Raw genomic sequence first — 20654 nt, 5'->3', positions numbered from 1 at the left:
GTTCACAATCACATCTACACTCTTTACATGTTCACACACACACACACACACACACACACACACACACACACACACACACACACACACACACACACACACACACACACACACACACACTATTCAGTGAAGAGCTGTTTCAGTCTGATGTAGAAACTTTCCTAAATTTCCCTGAACTTGTTTCCATTTAATTCTCTCTTAAAGTTTTTAATGTAAATCAGTAAAGTGATTCACCATCAGTCACACTGAGACGGTGCTTTTTGGACATTTAACTTTATTTTCATCGCTTTTCCAACAACTTCTTGGTCTTGCTTACAACATTACAACGTATGGCGACTTTATAAGTCCGAGAAATAATCGTATTTACAAAAGTTGACCAGCTGCCGTTGGGGACGGCTTCACGGTGCCGCGGCTCCGTCGGCTCGTCCAGATGTGCCGGATGTTTCCGCGGCTCGTGTCTCGACAGTGGCGTGAGGTTCCAGTTCTGCGTTTCTACCGGAGCAGGTTTGAGATGATCGACGTCCAGGATTCCGGGAGCAAACGGCTCAGTGGTGTCAAAGTCCCGTCCAGACGAACACGACGGAGGTGAAGGCGGAACGACGGAGGGCTGTAGGGGGGGCGCTGTAGGGGGGCGCTGTAGGGGGGCGCTGGTCCTGGTACCACAGACATTCTACCACGGGTGGAGAGAGAGTCGGTCACGTGACCCCGGCCCGTCAGATCTCACTCTCGTAGGTGTTCATGTACGTCTTGAGCGACAGCATCTCGGCGTAGCTCCGGTTGGTTCTGCGGTAAAGGTCCAGGCCCGTCAGGAGTTCCACGTCTCGGACCCGAGCGGTGTGCATCTTCATCAGGTCCTCCACCCAGCGGGACTCCTCCTCCCAGCTCTGCACACACAACCATTGAGGCGTCAGTGGCTACGGTTCAGTCTCAGTGTCTTATTGGACCAGTGGGACGCAAAGAGAATCTGTGAGGCACGGAGTCCCTCAGGGTTCTGTGTTCAGACCTCTGGTTTTAATGTTTTGCCACGACTCTTGCAGGAAATAGGCCACATATGACCCAAAATTCATAATTCAATATTTTTACCTCCTCAGCATGGCGATATAAGGACGGAACCTCTGTAGTGCTAATTCTCAGTAGCGTTTTACTCTTAAAGTCAATTCTGGGACAAAGTCACTGGGACAAACTGCAACACAGACAGTTTTTTTTTTTTAAAGCACCTGGTGCACTGAATAATGGTGTGAATACTCTGGAAAAATGGTGAAAAGAAGTGACACGCTTGTTTATAAAAGAGACGTTTGTCGGGTGAGAAACGGGGAAAAGTAGCGACGGAGATTATAAAGTCATACTGATTCTAAACGACGCATCTTTCAATATCGCATTTAGGAAAGTCTTGACGCGTCGCCCAGCCTGAGTAGGAAACACTGTTGTCCACTGATGTGCAGACGTTTTTGCAAAATTTTCAATTTCTTAACGTTAAAACTCCCGAACTCAAACTTGACTTCACGTCTCAATGTAGAAAAGCGGCGGTGGGTCAACGTGTTCCAGCGTTGGGAAGCGACGGTTCCTACTTTGCACGTCTCCTCGTTGGCGGCGCGGTGCGGCAGGACGAAGGCGGCGCTGCTGAGCGGCCCGCCGCAGGCGTCCGCCGCCTGGGTGAAGTCCAGGCAGCTGCTCAGCACCACGAAGTAGTGCGACGGGACGGCGGCGCCTCCTCCGGCGTGGCTGCAACACAACGTTCACTCAGCTCAGCCGGCAAAAAAAAACGCACCGCGGGGGGGTTCCGGTTGCCGGCGTGAAGGAAAGCGAGCGCCCCTACTCTCTGATGAGCTCGGCAGAGTCCCTGACGCCGTCGTAGTCGTGGTCGAACGCGGGCCCGACGAGGACGTTGACGCCGTTCCTCTCCGTGGCGTACTTCTTGACCAGCGCCCTCTGGAAGTAAAGCCAGATCCCTGCGGACAGACGAGACACGGCGTGACTCGGGGGGGGACACCCGGTCAGTACCGCAGGCTGCGGCGCCGCCACTTACGTTTGAACGCCGGATACATGGGGACCGTGTTGGTGATGAGGACGGCGTCGTACTTCTTGTCCATGCTGGAGGACAGTTCTGTCCACAAACACACAATGAAACAGGGTTAGAAAGTGTCTTCACGTCTTTTCCAATGATTGACGGACGGAGGACGATCCGTCCCCGAGCACACCCGGTTCTCCTCCGGACTCCGTTTCCACGACGACGTTTCCGAGTGAAAAACGCTAAACCTCTGTCGGGTTTCAACAACGACCGCGGCGCTCGGAGCCACGGAAACGCACGTTTTCTGAAACACTGCGACTCCGTCTCCATGGAAACCGTGGAAAACAGAACTTGTTGAAAACGCTCAGGCTACGTCTCCATGGCGACAGCAGAAATGCGAATCCTGGTGGTAAATGATGGTTCTGCACATGCTCAGTAGAGTCAGTCAGAACAAAGTTTCCTCTATGGTGTCACGACTCCCAGTTCTCCTGGGGCGTGGTACTTTTATTTTGACAGTCACAGTGATAACAATCCAGCTTGGAGGTCTGCAGAACAAAGAAGGAGACGGGACAGTGGGAAGACGTGACCACGTTCTGGGTTCTTCCAGCGCACGAGGCCGACGTCCCTCAAACCCAATGGAAGTTCGATGGTTTGTATCCGTTGGACAAACATCAACACAAGTGATGCCGTGAAGGTCTGGGGTCCTGCAGACGGTCGTCCATGAGTTGGACTGTTCCGGACAATGGCTGAGCCTCAGTGTTCCCCTGGAGGACTCCAGTAGGAGGTTTGGTCTTGGACTTGCTGACGCGGTGATTTTCTGCGGTGGCACACTTACGTGGCGGGAACATGAAGGCGTAGGTGATGTGCTTGTCCGCTCTGTAGCTGGTGCAGGACTGGCTGTAGGCTGGAGGGACGCGGGAGTCGGGCCTCACGCAGTTGGACAGAGCTTCAGGAAGAGCAGACACCTCTACCTGGAGGGGGACGGGGGACATGGCTACAGTAAGACCCAAGGACACATTTATTGCTGGTTTCACCAAGAGTTTGACAAATATCAGAAGCATTAAAGCTCTGAGATGCACACTCTAAAGGTGGGCTTGGAGTCCCACAGGGTTCTGTGTCAGGACTCCCGTAGGACCCACGGGGTTCTGCGTCAGGACTCCCGTAGGACCCACGGGGTTCTGCGTCAGGACTCCCGTAGGACCCACAGGGTTCTGCGTCAGGACTCCCGTAGGACCCACAGGGTTCTGCGTCAGGACTCCCGTAGGACCCACAGGGTTCTGCGTCAGGACTCCCGTAGGACCCACAGGGTTCTGTGTCAGGACTCCCGGAGGACCCACAGGGTTCTGTGTCAGGACTCCCGTAGGACCCACAGGGTTCTGCGTCAGGACTGCCGTAGGACACAAGCTGACAGATGAAATCAGATGAAACAAACACGTCTGTTCGCTTTCAATCGGTTGCTCTTGCAACCACATTCCGAACCCAGACGTTCCCTTGACAGTGCGCACGAGATCTGACGGGTACCTGTCTGCCGACGGTGTAGGACGTCCACAGGGGCATGGACAGCGTCTCGCTATAGCCGCTGATGTAGTCCCCGTGGTGGAGGACGGAGTATTTGGTTCTGAAGAGGACAGCAGGTCGACCGTACGGCAGGTTCCTGCTGTCTGAGAGAGAAGAACCAGAGCGACACGGCGCAGAGGCGGGAATGTGACAAAGAACCAGGATGCAGCGGCGACACGTCGTCTAAACACTACACGACTATCTCCATGACGACGACTCCCGATCCGCCGTCAGTGAACATTAATCTGGTACAGATCTGGTTTCAGCCTGAATGATTGAATCAATGTCTCGGTACAACATGTAAGGAACACGTTCATCGCGTCAGACTGACCATCAATAGCTTGTCTCAGTCGCTGGTTTAGCTCCTCCACTTGGTTCTGTAAGAGACAGAGCCAGAGTGACTCCAGGTTATAGCCTCGTACGAGGGTCACTTTCAAACCTCTCTGGCCCCTACTTTTTACACGCAACTGCAAAAAGATCGGAGATTGAGACAATCTCTTGCCAGAGATCCACGTGGGAATCACAGACAGAGTGCAGAGACACGAAGCAGAGCAGCGCCGGGTCCAGTCCGCCTCCCGTCCAGTCACATTGAAAACGGGCCCACGAGACAAACCGGAGCGCGGGTTTCAATGGAGTGTCGGAGGCGGAGGCGGACCGAGTCCGGCTCTGCGGCACAAGGCAAAGGAGCAGAAAATCAAAACAGTCGACGTGTCAAACAAACACAAACAAGTCACAGTCGGTGAACAAAGCCCATGAGCAGGATTCTTTTTACAGAGCGGTTTTGTAAAAAGACACTAAACTAAACAGGAGCACACAAACATCAGTGTGATCAAGGCGAGAACAGCCGATCCCCGATTGGTCAACATCTGATCCATTAATAGATCGATGACGGAGCAGACGAAGGAGGGAAGATGCTTCTTGGACCGATCGGCTCAGATCAGACCGACTGATGTCCGGTTTTTGTGTGTCGAGAAACTACGTGGTTAGAAAACTGTAGTTCTCGAAGCGGCAGTATAAAATAAAAATAACCATAAGATAGAAAGATAACAGACAATAATCTAAGTCTCATCAATATAGAGTAGGGATGCACCGATACCACATTGGATCCACTGCTGCATGAAGTACTTGTACTTGTGGACTACAAGTAAGGTTCAGTTTGTAGATTCTTTAATAATGAGAATTACAAAAATATCAGACCAAGTTATGTTCTGTAAAAAATATCTAGAGGAGAAAGATGGTTGGTAAAACAACAGCAACTGAAGTGGAATGCAAACCGAGACCAGACCGAAACATCCTGGGTAGAGCGTTAGCATAGCCACCAATCAGCTGCTAGCATAGCCACCAATCAGCTGCTAAGTCAGCCACCAATCAGCTGCTAAGTCAGCCACCAATCAGCTGCTAAGTCAGCCACCAATCAGCTGCTAGCATAGCCACCAATCAGCTGCTAAGTCAGCCACCAATCAGCTGCTAGCATAGCCACCAATCAGCTGCTAGCATAGCTACCAATGAGCTGCTAGCATAGCCACCAATCAGCTGCTAGCATAGCCAGCAATCAGCTGCTAGCTTAGCCACCAATCAGCTGCTATCAGAACTCTTAGACCAGAACCGCTCCAGACCTGGTCCGGGACAAACTCACTCTGGTTTTCATGCCAGCGGATCGAGAGAGATTCTTTGTCTGTGACAAAACATCCCAATCCGCTATGTCTACATGCTACAAGCTACATGCTATAGAGTTTCGAGGTCCCACACCAGCGATGCTACATGCTAAAGATGGCTAAAGTCTGCCTGCTGCTGGTTCTACGGTGCGTAGACGACAGTATAGATGCAGCACCGACACCGAGGCTTCATGGTATTCTAGAGTTCTAGAAGTACTGGTTTGGCGCTCGGTATCGGTATCGGTATCAAAGACGTGGTATTGGTGCATCCCCAATAAAAAGTGTCACAATGCTAAATGAGTCCCTGGGATTTCCTTTAACTTCAGTCCCTCGTTTACATGACCTTTCAAGCAAAAACGCATCATTTCTGCACTTTAGTTTTGCATTTACAAGCAACATTTTGAAAAAAGTAACAGTGAAAACGATGTAGTTTTCATGTTGGGCCACTAGGTGGTGCCAAAAGGTCCAAATAAAACCACCAAGTTGGATTGTTATTACAGTGACTGTCAAAATAAAAGCTTCAAGTCCAGGAGAGTAAGGACTGGGAGTCGTGACACCACAGAGGAAACCTGGTTCCGACTGGCTCTACTGAGCATGTGCAGAAGGACCAGCGACACGTTGTGTAAACAGACGCCCAGAAGGCAACAGAAGTTTTGCATTTTGGCTTGAAAACATCGTGTGAACGAGGCCAAACGCCACTTCGTCACGACGGCAGAGCGGAGGGAGGGAGACCACCTCCGGAACGGCAGCAGCTGAGGGGTTAATCCCAGACTGTACCGACCAGAACTGGTCCAAGGAGAGAAACCCAATGGACCAGGATCAGGTGGTCGTGGTTATCCAGGTGGGGGGGGGGTCTGTCGTCCAAACACGGAGACGCCGTCGAGGAACTCCTAGGACTTGGTAGACCTGCAAACTCTCAGACGTCCGGCGGAGTCAGAGGGTTGGTGGGCCAAAGGGGGGGTCCTAATGTGATGGGGTCTACGTGACGCCGGTGGAGGTCTGCTGCCGAGTCGCCGTTGCCGCCGCTGCTGACCTTTTCGTCACAGTTGCAGCCGAGGTCGCCGGCTCCCGGCGGCGGCAGTCCGGCGGCGGCGGGCCGGGAGACCTCCTCGGGCATGGAGGGTCGGAACGGCGGGTTCCTCAGCAGGTGGTTCAGGCTGCCGTGGGTCCCGTTGTTGGGTGCTGGTTTCAGACCCAGCAGATCTGGGAATCGGGTTGAAGGTGTGGGACATTTACTATCCGCTCACACACACACACACACACACGCACACGCACACACACACACACGGTCTTACCACACATGACGTTATAAAGCTCGATGTTTTCAAAAGCCGGCACTTTGGTCTTGAATCTGAACGACGGTCCGTACCCCAAGAAGATGGTCTGCCAACGAGAGTTGAAGAAGAGAAACACGACCCACTGAAACGCCGTCCACATTTCTGTTGGCTGCACTTTAGCGGTTAGCCGTTAGCATTCTGTAGGAATCCCTCTCTCATCAGAAACAAAAGAACTGAAACCGCTCCTTCAAAAGACGGGTACCTCTGGCTACTGGCCACTGATGCTATTAAACTTAATCCATACTCGATACACAACCGATAGCCGGTATCGGTATCGGTATCGGTGCAGCAGGATATCGTACCTGCATGCTGTTGATTTTGTTGTCGTATCCATGGTCTCCTAAGAAGCCGCAGTGCCTCCTGCCCTCTGGAACCTTCCTGAGGAGAACCGACATCCAGACTCAGTCTGTTGTGGAGCGTTTTAATACAACCGTCGAAATAATCCAGTCAAATCTACAAGTGGTCCAGATTAAAATGTTGAGTCAGCAGTTCTCAACCAATACGACGACTCTAAACCTGATCCTGACTCTAAACCTGATCCTGACTCTAAACCTGATCCTGACTCGAAACCTGATCCTGACCCGAAACCTGATCCTGACTCGAAACCTGACCCTAAACCTGATCCTGACTCTAAACCTGATCCTGACTCTAAACCTGACTCTAAACCTGATCCTGACTCTAAACCTGACTCTAAACCTGATCCTGACTCTAAACCTGATCCTGACTCTAAACCTGATTCTAAACCTGATCCTGACTCTAAACCTGACTCTAAACCTGATCCTGACTCTAAACCTGACTCTAAACCTGATCCTGACTCTAAACCTGATCTTGACTCTAAACCTGATCCTGACTCTAAACCTGATCCTGACTCTAAACCTGACTCTAAACCTGATCCTGACTCTAAACCTGATTCTAAACCTGATCCTGACTCTAAACCTGACTCTAAACCTGATCCTGACTCTAAACCTGATCCTGACTCTAAACCTGACCCTAAACCTGATCCTGACTCTAAACCTGACTCTAAACCTGATCCTGACTCTAAACCTGATCCTGACTCTAAACCTGACTCTAAACCTGATCCTGACTTTAAACCTGATCCTGACTCTAAACCTGACTCTTCCGTCAGCGTTCAGCTTCCTCAACCTTCAGTCGTCCAACTGTTCAAACACTACTTCCACTTATACACCTTGAACATGAATGTGTGTGTGTGTGTGTGTGTGTGTGTGTGTGTGTGTGTGTGTGTGTGTGTGTGTGTGTGTGTGTGTGTGTGTGTGTGTGTGTGTGTGTGTGAGAGAGAGAGAGCTGAAGCCACAAGCATGCTGAAAATGTAAATGACTGGCTGATGGAGGGAAAAAATGAGACAAACTGTGTTTCATTTAGAGAGAGAGAGAGAGAGAGAGAGAGAGAGAGAGAGAGACAGAGAGAGAGACAGAGAGAGAGAGCTGAGATGAACGGTGTGAATGCTAACTGTTATTACTAATTAGCTTGGCGACGCTCTCACAGAAGTTATTGTGTCAAACAATAAGAAGCACGTTTACGTTCTTTCCAGCCGCACACGCCTGCTCTTGCAGCCACCTGTAGCGGTTAGCATTGCCGCTACGCCACCCGTCGGAGGGCGGGGGAGGTGCAGTACCTGGCCACGTGCCACTTCCTGTCCACCAGCAGGTGGACGTCCTCGATGCGCCGGTTGTTGGCGTAGTGCAGCCGCTTGGGCAGGTTCTGCTTCAGGTACGCTTTGAAGTGCTGCTCCGCCTTCTTACACTGGAGGAGGAAGCAGACTGAGGGACGCTCTGGATGCTAATGCTAATGCTAATGCTAATGCTAATGCTAATCCAAGAGAACCTCGGCTTACCGTCAGATTAGCAACAACAGTCTTTGGGTCGTCTGCAAAGAGAAACCAGCATCAGGTCAGAGGGAGGTTTGAGATTCAGGAAAAGTGAATTTATTTCTATTTCCTGAGACTGAAAACAACAACAATCCAGCCGGCTGAAAAGTGAGCCACAGTGTTAGGTAAAGTGAGCCGGCGTTAGGTAACGTGAGCCAGTGTTAGGTAAAGTGAGCCAGCGTTAGGTAACGTGAGCCAGTGTTAGGTAAAGTGAGCCACAGTGTTAGGTAAAGTGAGCCAGTGTTAGGTAAAGTGAGCCTCAGTGTTAGGTAAAGTGAGCCACAGTGTTAGGTAAAGTGAGCCATAGTGTTAGGTAAAGTGAGCCACAGTGTTAGGTAAAGTGAGCCACAGTGTTAGGTAAAGTGAGCCTCAGTGTTAGGTAAAGTGAGCCACAGTGTTAGGTAAAGTGAGCCACAGTGTTAGGTAAAGTGAGCCACAGTGTTAGGTAAAGTGAGCCACAGTGTTGGGTAAAGGGAGCCATAGTGTTGGGTAGAGGGAGCCACAGTGTTGGGTAAAGTGAGCCACAGTGTTAGGTAAAGGGAGCCACAGTGTTAGGTAAAGTGAGCCACAGTGTTAGGTAAAGTGAGCCAGTGTTAGGTAAAGTGAGCCACAGTGTTAGGTAAAGTGAGCCATAGTGTTAGGTAAAGTGAGCCACAGTGTTAGGTAAAGTGAGCCACAGTGTTGGGTAAAGTGAGCCACAGTGTTAGGTAAAGTGAGCCACAGTGTTAGGTAAAGTGAGCCTCAGTGTTAGGTAAAGTGAGCCACAGTGTTAGATAAAGTGAGCCATAGTGTTAGGTAAAGTGAGCCACAGTGTTAGGTAAAGTGAGCCAGTGTTAGGTAAAGTGAGCCTCAGTGTTAGGTAAAGTGAGCCACAGTGTTAGGTAAAGTGAGCCATAGTGTTAGGTAAAGTGAGCCACAGTGTTAGGTAAAGTGAGCCACAGTGTTAGGTAAAGTGAGCCATAGTGTTAGGTAAAGTGAGCCACAGTGTTAGGTAAAGTGAGCCATAGTGTTAGGTAAAGTGAGCCACAGTGTTAGTTAAAGTGAGCCACAGTGTTAGGTAAAGGGAGCCACAGTGTTAGGTAAAGTGAGCCACAGTGTTGGGTAAAGTGAGCCACAGTGTTAGGTAAAGTGAGCCACAGTGTTAGGTAAAGTGAGCCACAGTGTTGGGTAAAGGGAGCCACAGTGTTGGGTAAAGTGAGCCACAGTGTTAGGTAAAGGGAGCCACAGTGTTAGGTAAAGTGAGCCAGCCGTTCATTCACTGACGTCAGGATGAATTGAAGCGTCTGGTTTCCTCACATCGGGGGTTGTTGGGGACTCTGGAGCGGATCCTGCCCAGAGCCCCGGGGATCAGGATGAGGTCTTCCACCGTGTTCAGGTAGTTACTGAGGAACTCGGTACGGTCGCAGTGAGCCTCTTCCATACCTGGGAACAGACGGGGGACACGCCTCAGGACGGCTCGTCCTCCATGAGGACAAGAAGAAAGTTCCAACCGTCCGTCCAAACTTCAGCACTGCCTCGTGCTGCACATGCATGTTTCAGCTCGCTCAGGTTTAGCATGTAGCCTCGCTGCTGTATGAGCCTGACGGCTCCTTAACATGTCGGAGGGCGGAGTTACGTGATGCTCCTGAACGCATCACTCAGCTTCTGCAGTTAAAACCAGACCAACATGGCGGCTCGGACACCAACTTTCTCTTTATGACTGAAACACTTCAGAGAAATGTGATTCAGCCAAAACGCTGCTTCACAGATGTGTGGCTGCTGTGAGGGGGCGTGGCCTGTGTTGGGGGGGGGGGGGGGCTCTACTGAGCATGTGCATGAAATGATGAAAATGGCTGCAGTGAGATTCAGGTCGTTACAACATGCAGCCGCTAAATTAAAAATAAAACCTGCGAGTAAAGGTGGTGGGCGGGGCTTAAGTTCAGCTGCAGTGGTGAAGGTGTGGTTGGGGGACATTGGAGGACGTTGGAGGAAGTTGGAAGACATTGGGGGAAGTTGGAAGACATTGGGGGAAGTTGGGGGACGTTGGTGGAAGTTGGAAGACATTGGGGGACATTGGGGGATGTTGGAAGACATTGGGGGACATTGGGGGACGTTGGGGGATGTTGGAAGACATTGGGGGACATTGGGGGATGTTGGAAGACATTGGGGGACATTGGGGGACGTTGGAAGACATTGGGGGACATTGGGGGACGTTGGGGGATGTTGGAAGACATTGGGGGACATTGGGGGACGTTGGAAGACATTGGGGGACATTGGGGGATGTTGGAAGACATTGGGGGACATTGGGGGACGTTGGAAGACATTGGGGGACGTTGTGGGACGTTGGAAGACATTGGGGGACATTGGGGGATGTTGGAAGACATTGGGGGACATTGGGGGACGTTGGAAGACATTAGGGACATTGGGGGACATGACCCAGAGGCAGGTTGCAGTTACCATGATCTCCCACCAGGATGATGTTGACGCAGCGGTGCAGCTTCATCTGTTTCAGCCCGTCCAGCAGCTGACCCACGATCCGGTCCATCACCCTGAGGGGCTGGTTCAGCTGGAACATGAGCACAGTGGAGGGTTCTAGACACGTTCTCTCATCTCATCTCACAGTGGAGGGTTCTGGATACGTTCCCTCATCTCATCTCACAGTGGAGGGTTCTAGACACATTCTCTCATCTCACAGTGGAGGGTTCTACACACGTTCTCCTCTCATCCATCTCATAAGTAAACAGGGTTCCTCACCTCGCTGCTCATCGGCCCCACCTTGTGGCCGAAGGTGTCTGGCTGCTCAGAGTGCATGGCGTAGACGTAAGGCCTGGAACCAGATGAAGGCAAAGCTTGGTTCCTGTGTACCGAGGTGTTTCCATACTGTTCTGGAAGGGTTCCTCAGGAAACACTTATTATTACCATTACCATTACCATTATTGTTTCCATTACCATTACTATTACTATATACTGCAGCTGAGGAAGTACGAGGCAGTACTTTGAACACCTCCTGTATTCCAGGCTCCTCCCCTCAGAGGGGGCGGAGCTTGAGGCAGATGTCACTCACCTGTCCTTCTCTGGCAGGTGGAGCCACTGCAGCATGGTGAGGATCCGCCTCTCCAGACTGATGGAACTGAAACACCACAAACATCTGGAATCAGCAAAGCTTCAGCGTTCCTGCGATGGTGGAGAACTGCGGTTCTGCGGTTCTCAGGACTCTTCATCAACACACTTCTAGTTGTGTGTGAAAATCAAAGCTGATCGGCAGTAAAATACTCGGATACATAATAAGCAGTCGCTTCCTTTGATCTCATGTTTGATCACAGAGAGGCGGCAGCTCTTCGGCCAATCAGCAAGAGAAATGAAACGACGTCCCAGAATGCATCAGTGATTCCAGCGATGGCAGTCGTCCCGGGATCATCAAGCCCAAAAGCACATGGGTAGTAAACATGATGGCAGCGCAGTGGGTTCTACATCAGTGTGTTCTACATCAAACAGTGTTCTACATCAAAGTGTGTTCCACATCAGTGTGTTCTACATCAAACAGTGTTCTAAATCAAAGTGTGTTCTACATCAAACAGTGTGTTCTACATCAAACAGTGTGTTCTACATCAAACAGTGTGTTCTACATCAAACAGTGTTCTACATCAAACAGTGTTCTAAATCAAAGCGTGTTCTACATCAGTGTGTTATACATCAAACAGTGTTCTACATCAAACAGTGTGTTCTACATCAGTGTGTTCTACATCAAACAGTGTTCTACATCAAACAGTGTTCTAAATCAAAGTGTGTTCTACATCAAAGTGTGTTCTACATCAAACAGTGTTCTAAATCAGTGTGTTCTACAGCAAACAGTGTGTTCCAATGTTTTTTTCAATGCTCAATAACTGTGTGTTATTCTTTATTAAAATCCATCCTATTCTGCTAAATCCACTTCCTGAAGGTTCTCCAGCAGTACCGACCGTCTCCATACCTGGAACGACGCCCCAGAAGTGAAGACAGTGTCTCGTGTCCTCTCCCTCCCTCCCTCCCTCTCTCCCTCCCTCCCTGGTTGTTCCAGGTTTTAAAAAGCGTGTTGCTCCAACCAGCCAATCAGAAATCAAACCCTATATAGTGTCATCCAATCACAATCAAGGTAGGCTCCTCCCCCTTTGAGTCCTCCCACAACCAGGCAGGTCTGCTTTGGCACATGGCGCCACGAGAGGAAGCACTTCCTCCTCTTCCCACAGAGGGGTGGAGCCTGTCCAGCTCTCACAGACACAGCAGATTCCAGGCTGTTTCACCACAACGTAAAATGTTTGCGTCTCGTTTTCCCTCTGGAGGATCAATTAGGCTTTAAAGTATTTAAGAAGTACTCTGGCATCGAACCCTCAACCTTGTGTAGGACGTGCCACTGCTCCACGGCAGCAGCAGCGGCTAGCGCAGATGTTTGGAGGATGTGAAGGAGCTCAGAGCGTCAGGTTTTTAGAGCCTCGTAGGGGGGGGGGGGGGGGGGTGTAGAGGGGGGGGTCACAGCTGCCAACCATCAAACCAGGACCGAGGCCCCGTGTGGCCCCGGGGGGACCCTCACTGCTTTATGACACTTCACCACCGCGCCGCCTTTCAACTTCTGTCTATGTTCACACTTTCATCTCCTCCTGTTTTCTGTTTTTGTTTTCCTCTGCTGCTGGGGTGGGGCGGGGCCTTGGGGGGCGGGGTCACGGGACCCCACACACACACCTTCAACCACCAGCAGACAAGGGGGAGGAGGGGGGGGGGGGGGGGGGGGGGGGGGGGGGGGGGGTTCAAACCAAATGAGCCCCAGATGGAGCAGAAACATGTGAAACGACGTTTCACTGGGTTCACGATGTTTCTATTATTTGATCAGTTCCGTCATTAGAGAACGTCCTGATGTTTGAATGCTTCTAGTCTTCAGCAGGTTTTTTTTTTTTATTTTCACCTTTTAAACCGTTTTAACGGATTCATCAACCACGAGAGCCCTTCTGCCTGTTTTAGCCTTTGAAGCCCCCCAGTAGGGATTTAATGATTTTAACCGTTTTCAGCAGTTCAGCCATTAGTGGAAATTAACCATTTGACCCATTTGGGCCTTTTTAAAGCAGTTTTGACCACTTTAGCAATATTAGCAATATTAGCAGTTTAGCGCCGGAGCGATTGCAGATATTTTAATAATTAATTCTGTTCTATTCAATCACTTCTAGTAATTTACCTATTTTCATGTACTTTAGTTCTTTTATTTTGCTGCGTCAGCAGTTTGAGCCACTTCAGGCAGTTTCTGCTGGTTAGCATGAACGCTATACAGCTCTATACTCGTTCATTTCTCTCCGTCTATTCAAGCTACATGTCGGTAGAAAAAACCTTTTGATCTCTTCACTTTGAAACAAACTTTTTTTCCTTCTAGTGTTTATTTGACGTGGGTTTTCTGCAGCAGCAGAAAGGAAACTCACCTGCAGAGGGTTTGAGGTGAGCAGCTACCAGATGAAGCTTTATTATTAGTGACACATGAACACGTTGCAGATCCCCGGACCCCCCCATGTACCCCCCCTTGTACCCCCCCAGGGTTCTGCAGAGCGCAACATCTGTGACTCAGCTTCACAGAGGAATCCTGCCCAGTGTAAACACTCCCATTTGCACAAATTGCTATAAAAACAGGCCGGCACCGTCCCTCTGCCCCTCCCCCCCCCCCCCTGCCCCCCCACCCCCCCTACCCCCCCACCATAAAGGCCTCCTCTGTGCTCATACATGTGGGCTGCTTTGTGTTCCAGGTTCACTGAGCTGGAGGACGAACAGGAACCGACATGTTCTGGTGTTAGAGGAGGAAGATGCTCTATAATCTGGTGTTAGAGGAGGAAGATGCTCTATAATCTGGTGTTAGAGGAGGAAGATGCTCTATAATCTGGTGTTAGAGGAGGAAGATGCTCTATAATCTGGATTAGAGGAGGAAGATGCTCTATAATCTGGTGTTAGAAGAGGGAGATGCTCTATAATCTGGTGTTAGAGGAGGAAGATGCTCTATAATCTGGTGTTAGAGGAGGAAGATGCTCTATAATCTGGATTAGAGGAGGAATATGCTCTATAATCTGGTGTTAGAGGAGGAAGATGCTCTATAATCTGGTGTTAGAGGAGGAAGATGCTCTATAATCTGGTGATAGAGGAGGACGATGCTCTATAATCTGGATTAGAGGAGGAAGATGCTCTATAATCTGGTGTTAGAGGAGGAAGATGCTCTATAATCTGGGTTAGAGGAGGAATATGCTCTATAATCTGGATTAGAGGAGGAAGATGCTCTATAATCTGGGTTAGAGGAGGAAGGTGTGTGTGTGTGTGTGTGTGTGTGTGTGTGTGTGTGTGTGTGTGTGTGTGTGTGTGTGTGTGTGTGTGTGTGTGTGTGTGTGTGTGTACTTACACAGGCCAGAAGAAGGTTGCAGCCTTCAGTCCCTGTTTCCCAGCAGTGATCCAGATCTGAACAAACACAACAGATTCATTATTTATTTATTTTATTTGAACTCCTGGAGGAAGAATCCAGACACAACATGTTAGGAAGAGACCCCCCCCCCCCCCCCCCAGTCCCCTCCCCCCCAGTCCACTCCCCCCCAGTCCAGTCCAGACTTACTGGTTGGCCCCCCCCACCAGCGATGGTTGAGCTTCTCTCGGCTCCTCAGGTTGAAGGCGGCATCGAACACGGGGTCATACATGGAGTTCCCCACGATGCCGTGAGACTCTGGGTAGAGACCCTGAGGAGACACCACAGATATAAAACACTAGAGCAGCCTGCAGAGCCGCCATCTTGGAGAGGTCTCCCTCTCTGCTAACCAGGGCCTGTGACCTACAGAGCGGCCATCTTGGAGAGGTCTCCCTCTCTGCTAACCAGGGCCTGTGATCTACAGAGCGGCCATCTTGGAGAGGTCTCCCTCTCTGCTAATCAGGGCCTGTGACCTACAGAGCCGCCATCTTTGAGAGGTGTCCCCTCTGCTAATCAGGGCCTGTGATCAACAGAGCGGCCATCTTGGAGAGGTGTCCACTCTGCTAATCAGGGCCTGTGATCAACAGAGCGGCCATCTTGGAGACGTCTCCCTATCTGCTACTCAGGGCCTGTGATCTACAGAGCCGCCATCTTGGAGAGGTCTCCCTCTCTGTTAACCAGGGCCTGCGACCTACAGAGCCGCCATCTTGGAGAGGTCTCCCTCTCTGCTAATCAGTGCCTGTGATCTACAGAGCCGCCATCTTGGAGAGGTCTCCCTCTCTGTTAACCAGGGCCTGTGACCTACAGAGCCGCCATCTTGGAGAGGTCTCCCTCTCTGCTAATCAGGGCCTGTGATCTACAGAGCGGCCATCTTGGAGAGGTCTCCCTCTCTGCTAATCAGGGCCTGTGACCTACAGAGCGGCCATCTTGGAGAGGTCTCCCTCTCTGCTAATCAGGGCCTGTGATCTACAGAGCGGCCATCTTGGAGAGGTCTCCATTCCATGTGACAGAGCTTTTCCTCAGCACCAATATATACTGTAGATATATATTGTCAGTAGGAAGAGACCAGGACCTACCGTAGCCAGTGAGTAGAGGTTGGGGAAGGTCTTGGAGGGATAGACGGGCCTCATGTAGGGAGCATGGGTTCCACAGGATCCTGACAAAAACAAAACACGCGTAAACGACTCCACGTCCAGCAGCTCTGACTCGTTCACTGGTCGGTCCTCACGGAGCTTCTCGATGTTGGGGATGACGGCGCTGCCTCTCTTGACGTAAGACGCCCGGAACCCGTCCAGCGACAGCATGATGAGCGGCGGGCGAGAGAACCTGGGGAACAGAGGGAACCGGTGAGTTCCTGCCGGGTTCCTCTCAGGCGGCTGCAGTGGAACACTGACTGACCCTGCTGGACACTCTGGAGTCTTCATCTCCTCACACTCATCCTGCAGCCACCCGCTCTCGCCTGGAGAACATAGAACACAGAACACAGAACATAGAACATAGAACCAGGCATGAGGGGCTGGAGGTGAGAACCAGATGAGAAGAGGAAGAAAAGAGGAAGAGAAGAGGAGTTTTGCCGATACGCTCGTTTTCGTGTGATTGTTTTTAGTGCGAGGACACCTAGTGGTTGTCATGACAACCACTGGAGCCTCAGGCTGGACCCACCGGTCCCCCCAGGATCCCCCTGTCCCCCCAGGACCCACCTGTCCCCCCCATCCCCCTGTCCCCCCAGCACCCCCTGTCCCCCTGTCCCTCCAGCACCCCCTGTCCCCCCAGCACCCCCTGTCCCCCCAGGACCCCCCCTGTCCCCCCCAGGACCCACCTGTCCCCCCAGCACCCCCTGTCCCCCCAGCACCCCCCTGTCCCCCCGTCCCTCCCAGCACCCCCTGTCCCCCCAGCACCCCCTGTCCCCCCAGCACCCCCTGTCCCCCTGTCCCCCCAGCACCCCCTGTCCCCCCAGCACCCCCTGTCCCCCCAGCACCCCCTGTCCCCCCGTCCCCCCAGCACCCACCTCTACAGAGCTTCTTGTAGTTGGTGCAGCAGTCCCCCCGGGCCAGGCAGTCCTCAGAGCAGTGGCAGGCGTGCTGCTCGTTCCGGGTCTCCCCACAACGGTCCTTAGAACACTCGTACCCCCCCTCTGTGGGCCGGGAGGTCAAAGGTCAAAGGTCAAGGGGTGACGGCCTCAAACACCTTCAGTCAACCCCCAACTGATCGACGCCGACTCGCGAGTAGAAAACCACAACCAGAATCTACCTAACGACTAACCGTAGGGAGGAGCACTGCCCTACCTGACCCTACCTATTGACCGTAGGGAGGAGCACTGCCCTACCTGACCCTACCTGACCCTACCTATCGACCGTAGGGAGGAGCGCTGCCCTACCTGACCCTACCTGACCCTACCTATTGACCGTAGGGAGGAGCACTGCCCTACTTGACCCTACCTGACCCTACCTATTGACCGTAGGGAGGAGCGCTGCCCTACCTGACCCTACCTGACCCTACCTATTGACCGTAGGGAGGAGCGCTGCCCTACCTGACCCTACCTATTGACCGTAGGGAGGAGCGCTGCCCTACCTGACCCTACCTGACCCTACCTATTGACCGTAGGGAGGAGCGCTGCCCTACCTGTACGGAGGCAGAGCTGATCAAAGTCTGCGCAGCAGCTGTTGTAGGTCTTGCACAGGTTGTCACAGCGACAGTAGGGAAGCTCCGCCTCCTGCAGCTCGAAGCAGCGACTCCTGCAGGAGCTGAACCCCGAGCGCGCTGCAGGAGACAAGTTTGTTACTTCTATTTGTCCAAAGTCAACCACAACCTGGACAACTCGTCCACAACCTGGACGACTCGTCCACAAACCACAACCTGGACGACCCGTCCACAACCTGGATGACTCGTCCACAAACCACAACCTGGACGACTCGTCCACAACCTGGACGACTCGTCCACAAACCACAACCTGGACGACTCGTCCACAACCTGGACGACTCGTCCACAAACCACAACCCAGACGACCCGTCCACAACCTGGATGACTCGTCCACAACATGGACGAGTCATCCAGGTTGTGGACGACCCGTCCACAACCTGGATGACTCGTCCACAACATGGACGACTCGTCCACAAACCACAACCCAGACGACCCGTCCACAACCTGGACGACTCGTCCACAAACCACAACCTGGACGACTCGTCCACAACCTGGACGACCCGTCCACAACCTGGACGACTCGTCCACAAACCACAACCTGGACGACTCGTCCACAACCTGGACGACTCGTCCACAACAAATGTTTTCTGCATCGCTCCATCAAACCAGACTTGTTTGCTCCAGGGACAAACTACGCTGACTGTCGTCTCGCCACGAGGACATTCCACGTCCTCAAACGTCCAGAATGCTTTCAGCCTGTCCTGCATGTGGGAGAGGACCTAACTGAAGACATCCTGGACATCTGACAGCCAGACAGCGGCGGAGACTTCAACAACGAAGTCCTTGTGCACAAGAAAAAACTGCTTTCCTCGTGGAGAGAGAGAGTGTGTGTGTGTGTGTGTGTGTGTGTGTGTGTGTGTGTGTGTGTGTGTGTGTGTGTGTGTGTGTGTGTGTGTGTGTTGGGAGCTTCATGTTAAGTAACCTGGAATTATTTATGCCGCTCTGCCAGTTGGCAGCAGTTGATCTGTGTGTGTGAGTGTGTGTGTGTGTGTGTGTGTGTGTGTGTGTGTGTGTGTGTGTGTGTGTGTGTGTGTGTGTGTGTGTGTGTGTGTGTGTGTGTGTGTGTGTGTGTGTGTGTGTGTGTGTGTGTGTGTGTGTGTGTGTGTGTGTGTGTGTGTGTGTGTGTGTGGTTTCATTATGATGAAAGCAAACTGTGCCTGTCAAAATAAAAGCACCAGGTCCAGCAGAATCTGGACGGGGGGTCCTGGCAGACGTTCTTGTTGAACAGCGACTGATCAGGAAACTTCTGTTTTCTGCCTCGTCTTCAGGAAGACGGACTGAGACTCGTCTCGTCTCGTCCTCCCTGCACCGTGGACTGAGACTCGTCTCGTCTCGTCCTCCCTGCACTGTGGACTGAGACTCGTCTCGTCCTCCACTCTGCCAAGGCAGAGGGACGTCGGTCCAAAATAAACCTGCCGCTCTGGAAACTGCAGCTCGTTTTTCTTCTTCTGGCTTCGTTCCTGAACGTCTGAGAAAAACTGAACCTCGACTTTCCTGAGAGTTTGACGTCCTGAAGAACGACGCCGGCTTTCAACCTCTCCTCACACAACAATCACACTCACCAGAGTCGTTCACTCACCAGAGTCGTTCACTCACCAGAGTCGTTCACTCACCAGAGTCGTTCACTCACCAGAGTCGTTCACTAACCAGAGTCGTTCACTAACCAGAGTCATTCACGCTAACCAGAGTCGTTCACGCTAACCAGAGTCATTCACGCTAACCAGACTCGTTCACTAACCAGTCGTTCACTAACCAGAGTCGTTCACTAACCAGAGTCGTTCACTAACCAGAGTCGTTCGTTCACACATTGTATTGTGTTTTGGGCCGTTGGACGACGGAACAACTGGTGACCTCAGGATTAATCCAGGTTAACCTACCAGGTAACAGATACCCTGGTAGGTTAATCCGGGTTAACCTACCAGGTAACAGATAACCTGGACTAGAGCAGCAGACCTCCGTCAGTCACGAGACTCTGGAGTGGAAAAGTAAAGTTACTTCTCACGTCACCGAGGCTCCAAATCACCAATAGTTACAGTTACAGTTAGTTACAGTCCGGTAACCATGGCAACCCCTGGTGTTCTTACTCACGCCTCGGTCCTGGAGGAGGATCCGTCCTCTCCGGAGCGTTTGGGCCGGTCGTACACGAAGCCGCAGCAGGAGGGGGGGCCCAGCAGGACCGCCAGGGTCCAGACCACCTGAGGACAGAACCAGGGTCCATCAGAACCCTGTAGGAGGTTCCACCAGACCAGGAGGTTCCACCAGGCCAGGAGGTTCCACCAGGCCAGGATGGTCCTTCATGAACAGGGGTTCAGAAGGAGGCGTGGCCTCTGGACGCTGCCTGGGGGCGGAGCTATGGGGGCTTGTTGACCTCTGACCTCCAACCATCCTTCAAAAGGACCGGAGGGTTCTTGAACAGGTTCTAGAGTTCCCCTCCTGGTTCCTGAGTCTCTCTAAACCCCCGACTCAGCAGAAGCTCCAGGCTCAGAGCCGACACGTCCAGTAATTTGACACCAGCATCACCGCCACTGAAGCAGACGACCATGAAGAGAAGGATGAAAAAAACTGAACCAAAGCTGATTAAAACCAGATATAATGGAAGGTTTTACCTTCTTTTATTCATTTATATTAACAGTTTCAGTCATTCCTTCAGCTAATATCAAGATAAAATACCTGCAAGTAACATCAATAAGTGTAATTTGTTAGATTTAATATCTCTTAAAAGACAAGAATTCATTTTGTTGCCGTTAAAAATGAAAAACTTTGAAAATCAACTTCCGTGATGTTTTTACATTAAAACTAAAGTCTGAAGTCATTTGATGAAAACTGCTTCACTTTTTCACAAAATCTCACACACACACACACACACACACACACACACACACACACACACACACACACACACACACACACACACACAAACACACACGACCTGAAATGATCCCGTAATCAGCGTGTAATTTGACACCGGGCTCTTTACAGCAGCCCCAATAAACGCGCTTCAAAGTAAAAGCTTGATGAGTCTGTCAGCCTCACGAGCAGAACCTCTTTAGTGTTATTAACTCTTCACACACTAAAAAAG

The 20654-nt window shown here is 51.5% G+C and overlaps 1 protein-coding gene across 1 annotated transcript; it reads right to left on the bottom strand.

The window, feature by feature from the left end:
- Positions 1 to 265: 265 nt before the first annotated feature.
- On the bottom strand, positions 266 to 19960 carry enpp2 (ectonucleotide pyrophosphatase/phosphodiesterase 2; the record flags this gene model as incomplete). The annotated part of the gene is given in 27 exon segments (XM_080500599.1): positions 266 to 881; positions 1566 to 1719; positions 1814 to 1946; positions 2024 to 2101; positions 2841 to 2976; positions 3527 to 3666; positions 3894 to 4029; positions 6251 to 6420; positions 6513 to 6600; positions 6857 to 6932; positions 8188 to 8315; positions 8407 to 8438; positions 9736 to 9861; positions 10876 to 10984; positions 11173 to 11245; positions 11483 to 11548; positions 14819 to 14874; positions 15026 to 15037; positions 15039 to 15146; positions 15952 to 16031; positions 16104 to 16201; positions 16274 to 16334; positions 16884 to 17009; positions 17498 to 17635; positions 18885 to 18952; positions 19664 to 19770; positions 19817 to 19960. Coding segments are annotated over 27 exon segments (2814 nt in total). The 3' UTR covers positions 266 to 710.
- Between the last annotated feature and the right edge of the window lie 694 nt (positions 19961 to 20654).

The sequence above is a fragment of the Blennius ocellaris genome (genome assembly GCF_963422515.1).
Source record: "Blennius ocellaris genome assembly, chromosome: 8".
Classification (NCBI taxonomy): Eukaryota; Metazoa; Chordata; class Actinopteri; order Blenniiformes; family Blenniidae; genus Blennius; species Blennius ocellaris.
The sequence above is the reverse complement of the archived record's forward strand: the minus strand, read 5'-3'. Positions and strand labels throughout refer to the sequence as shown.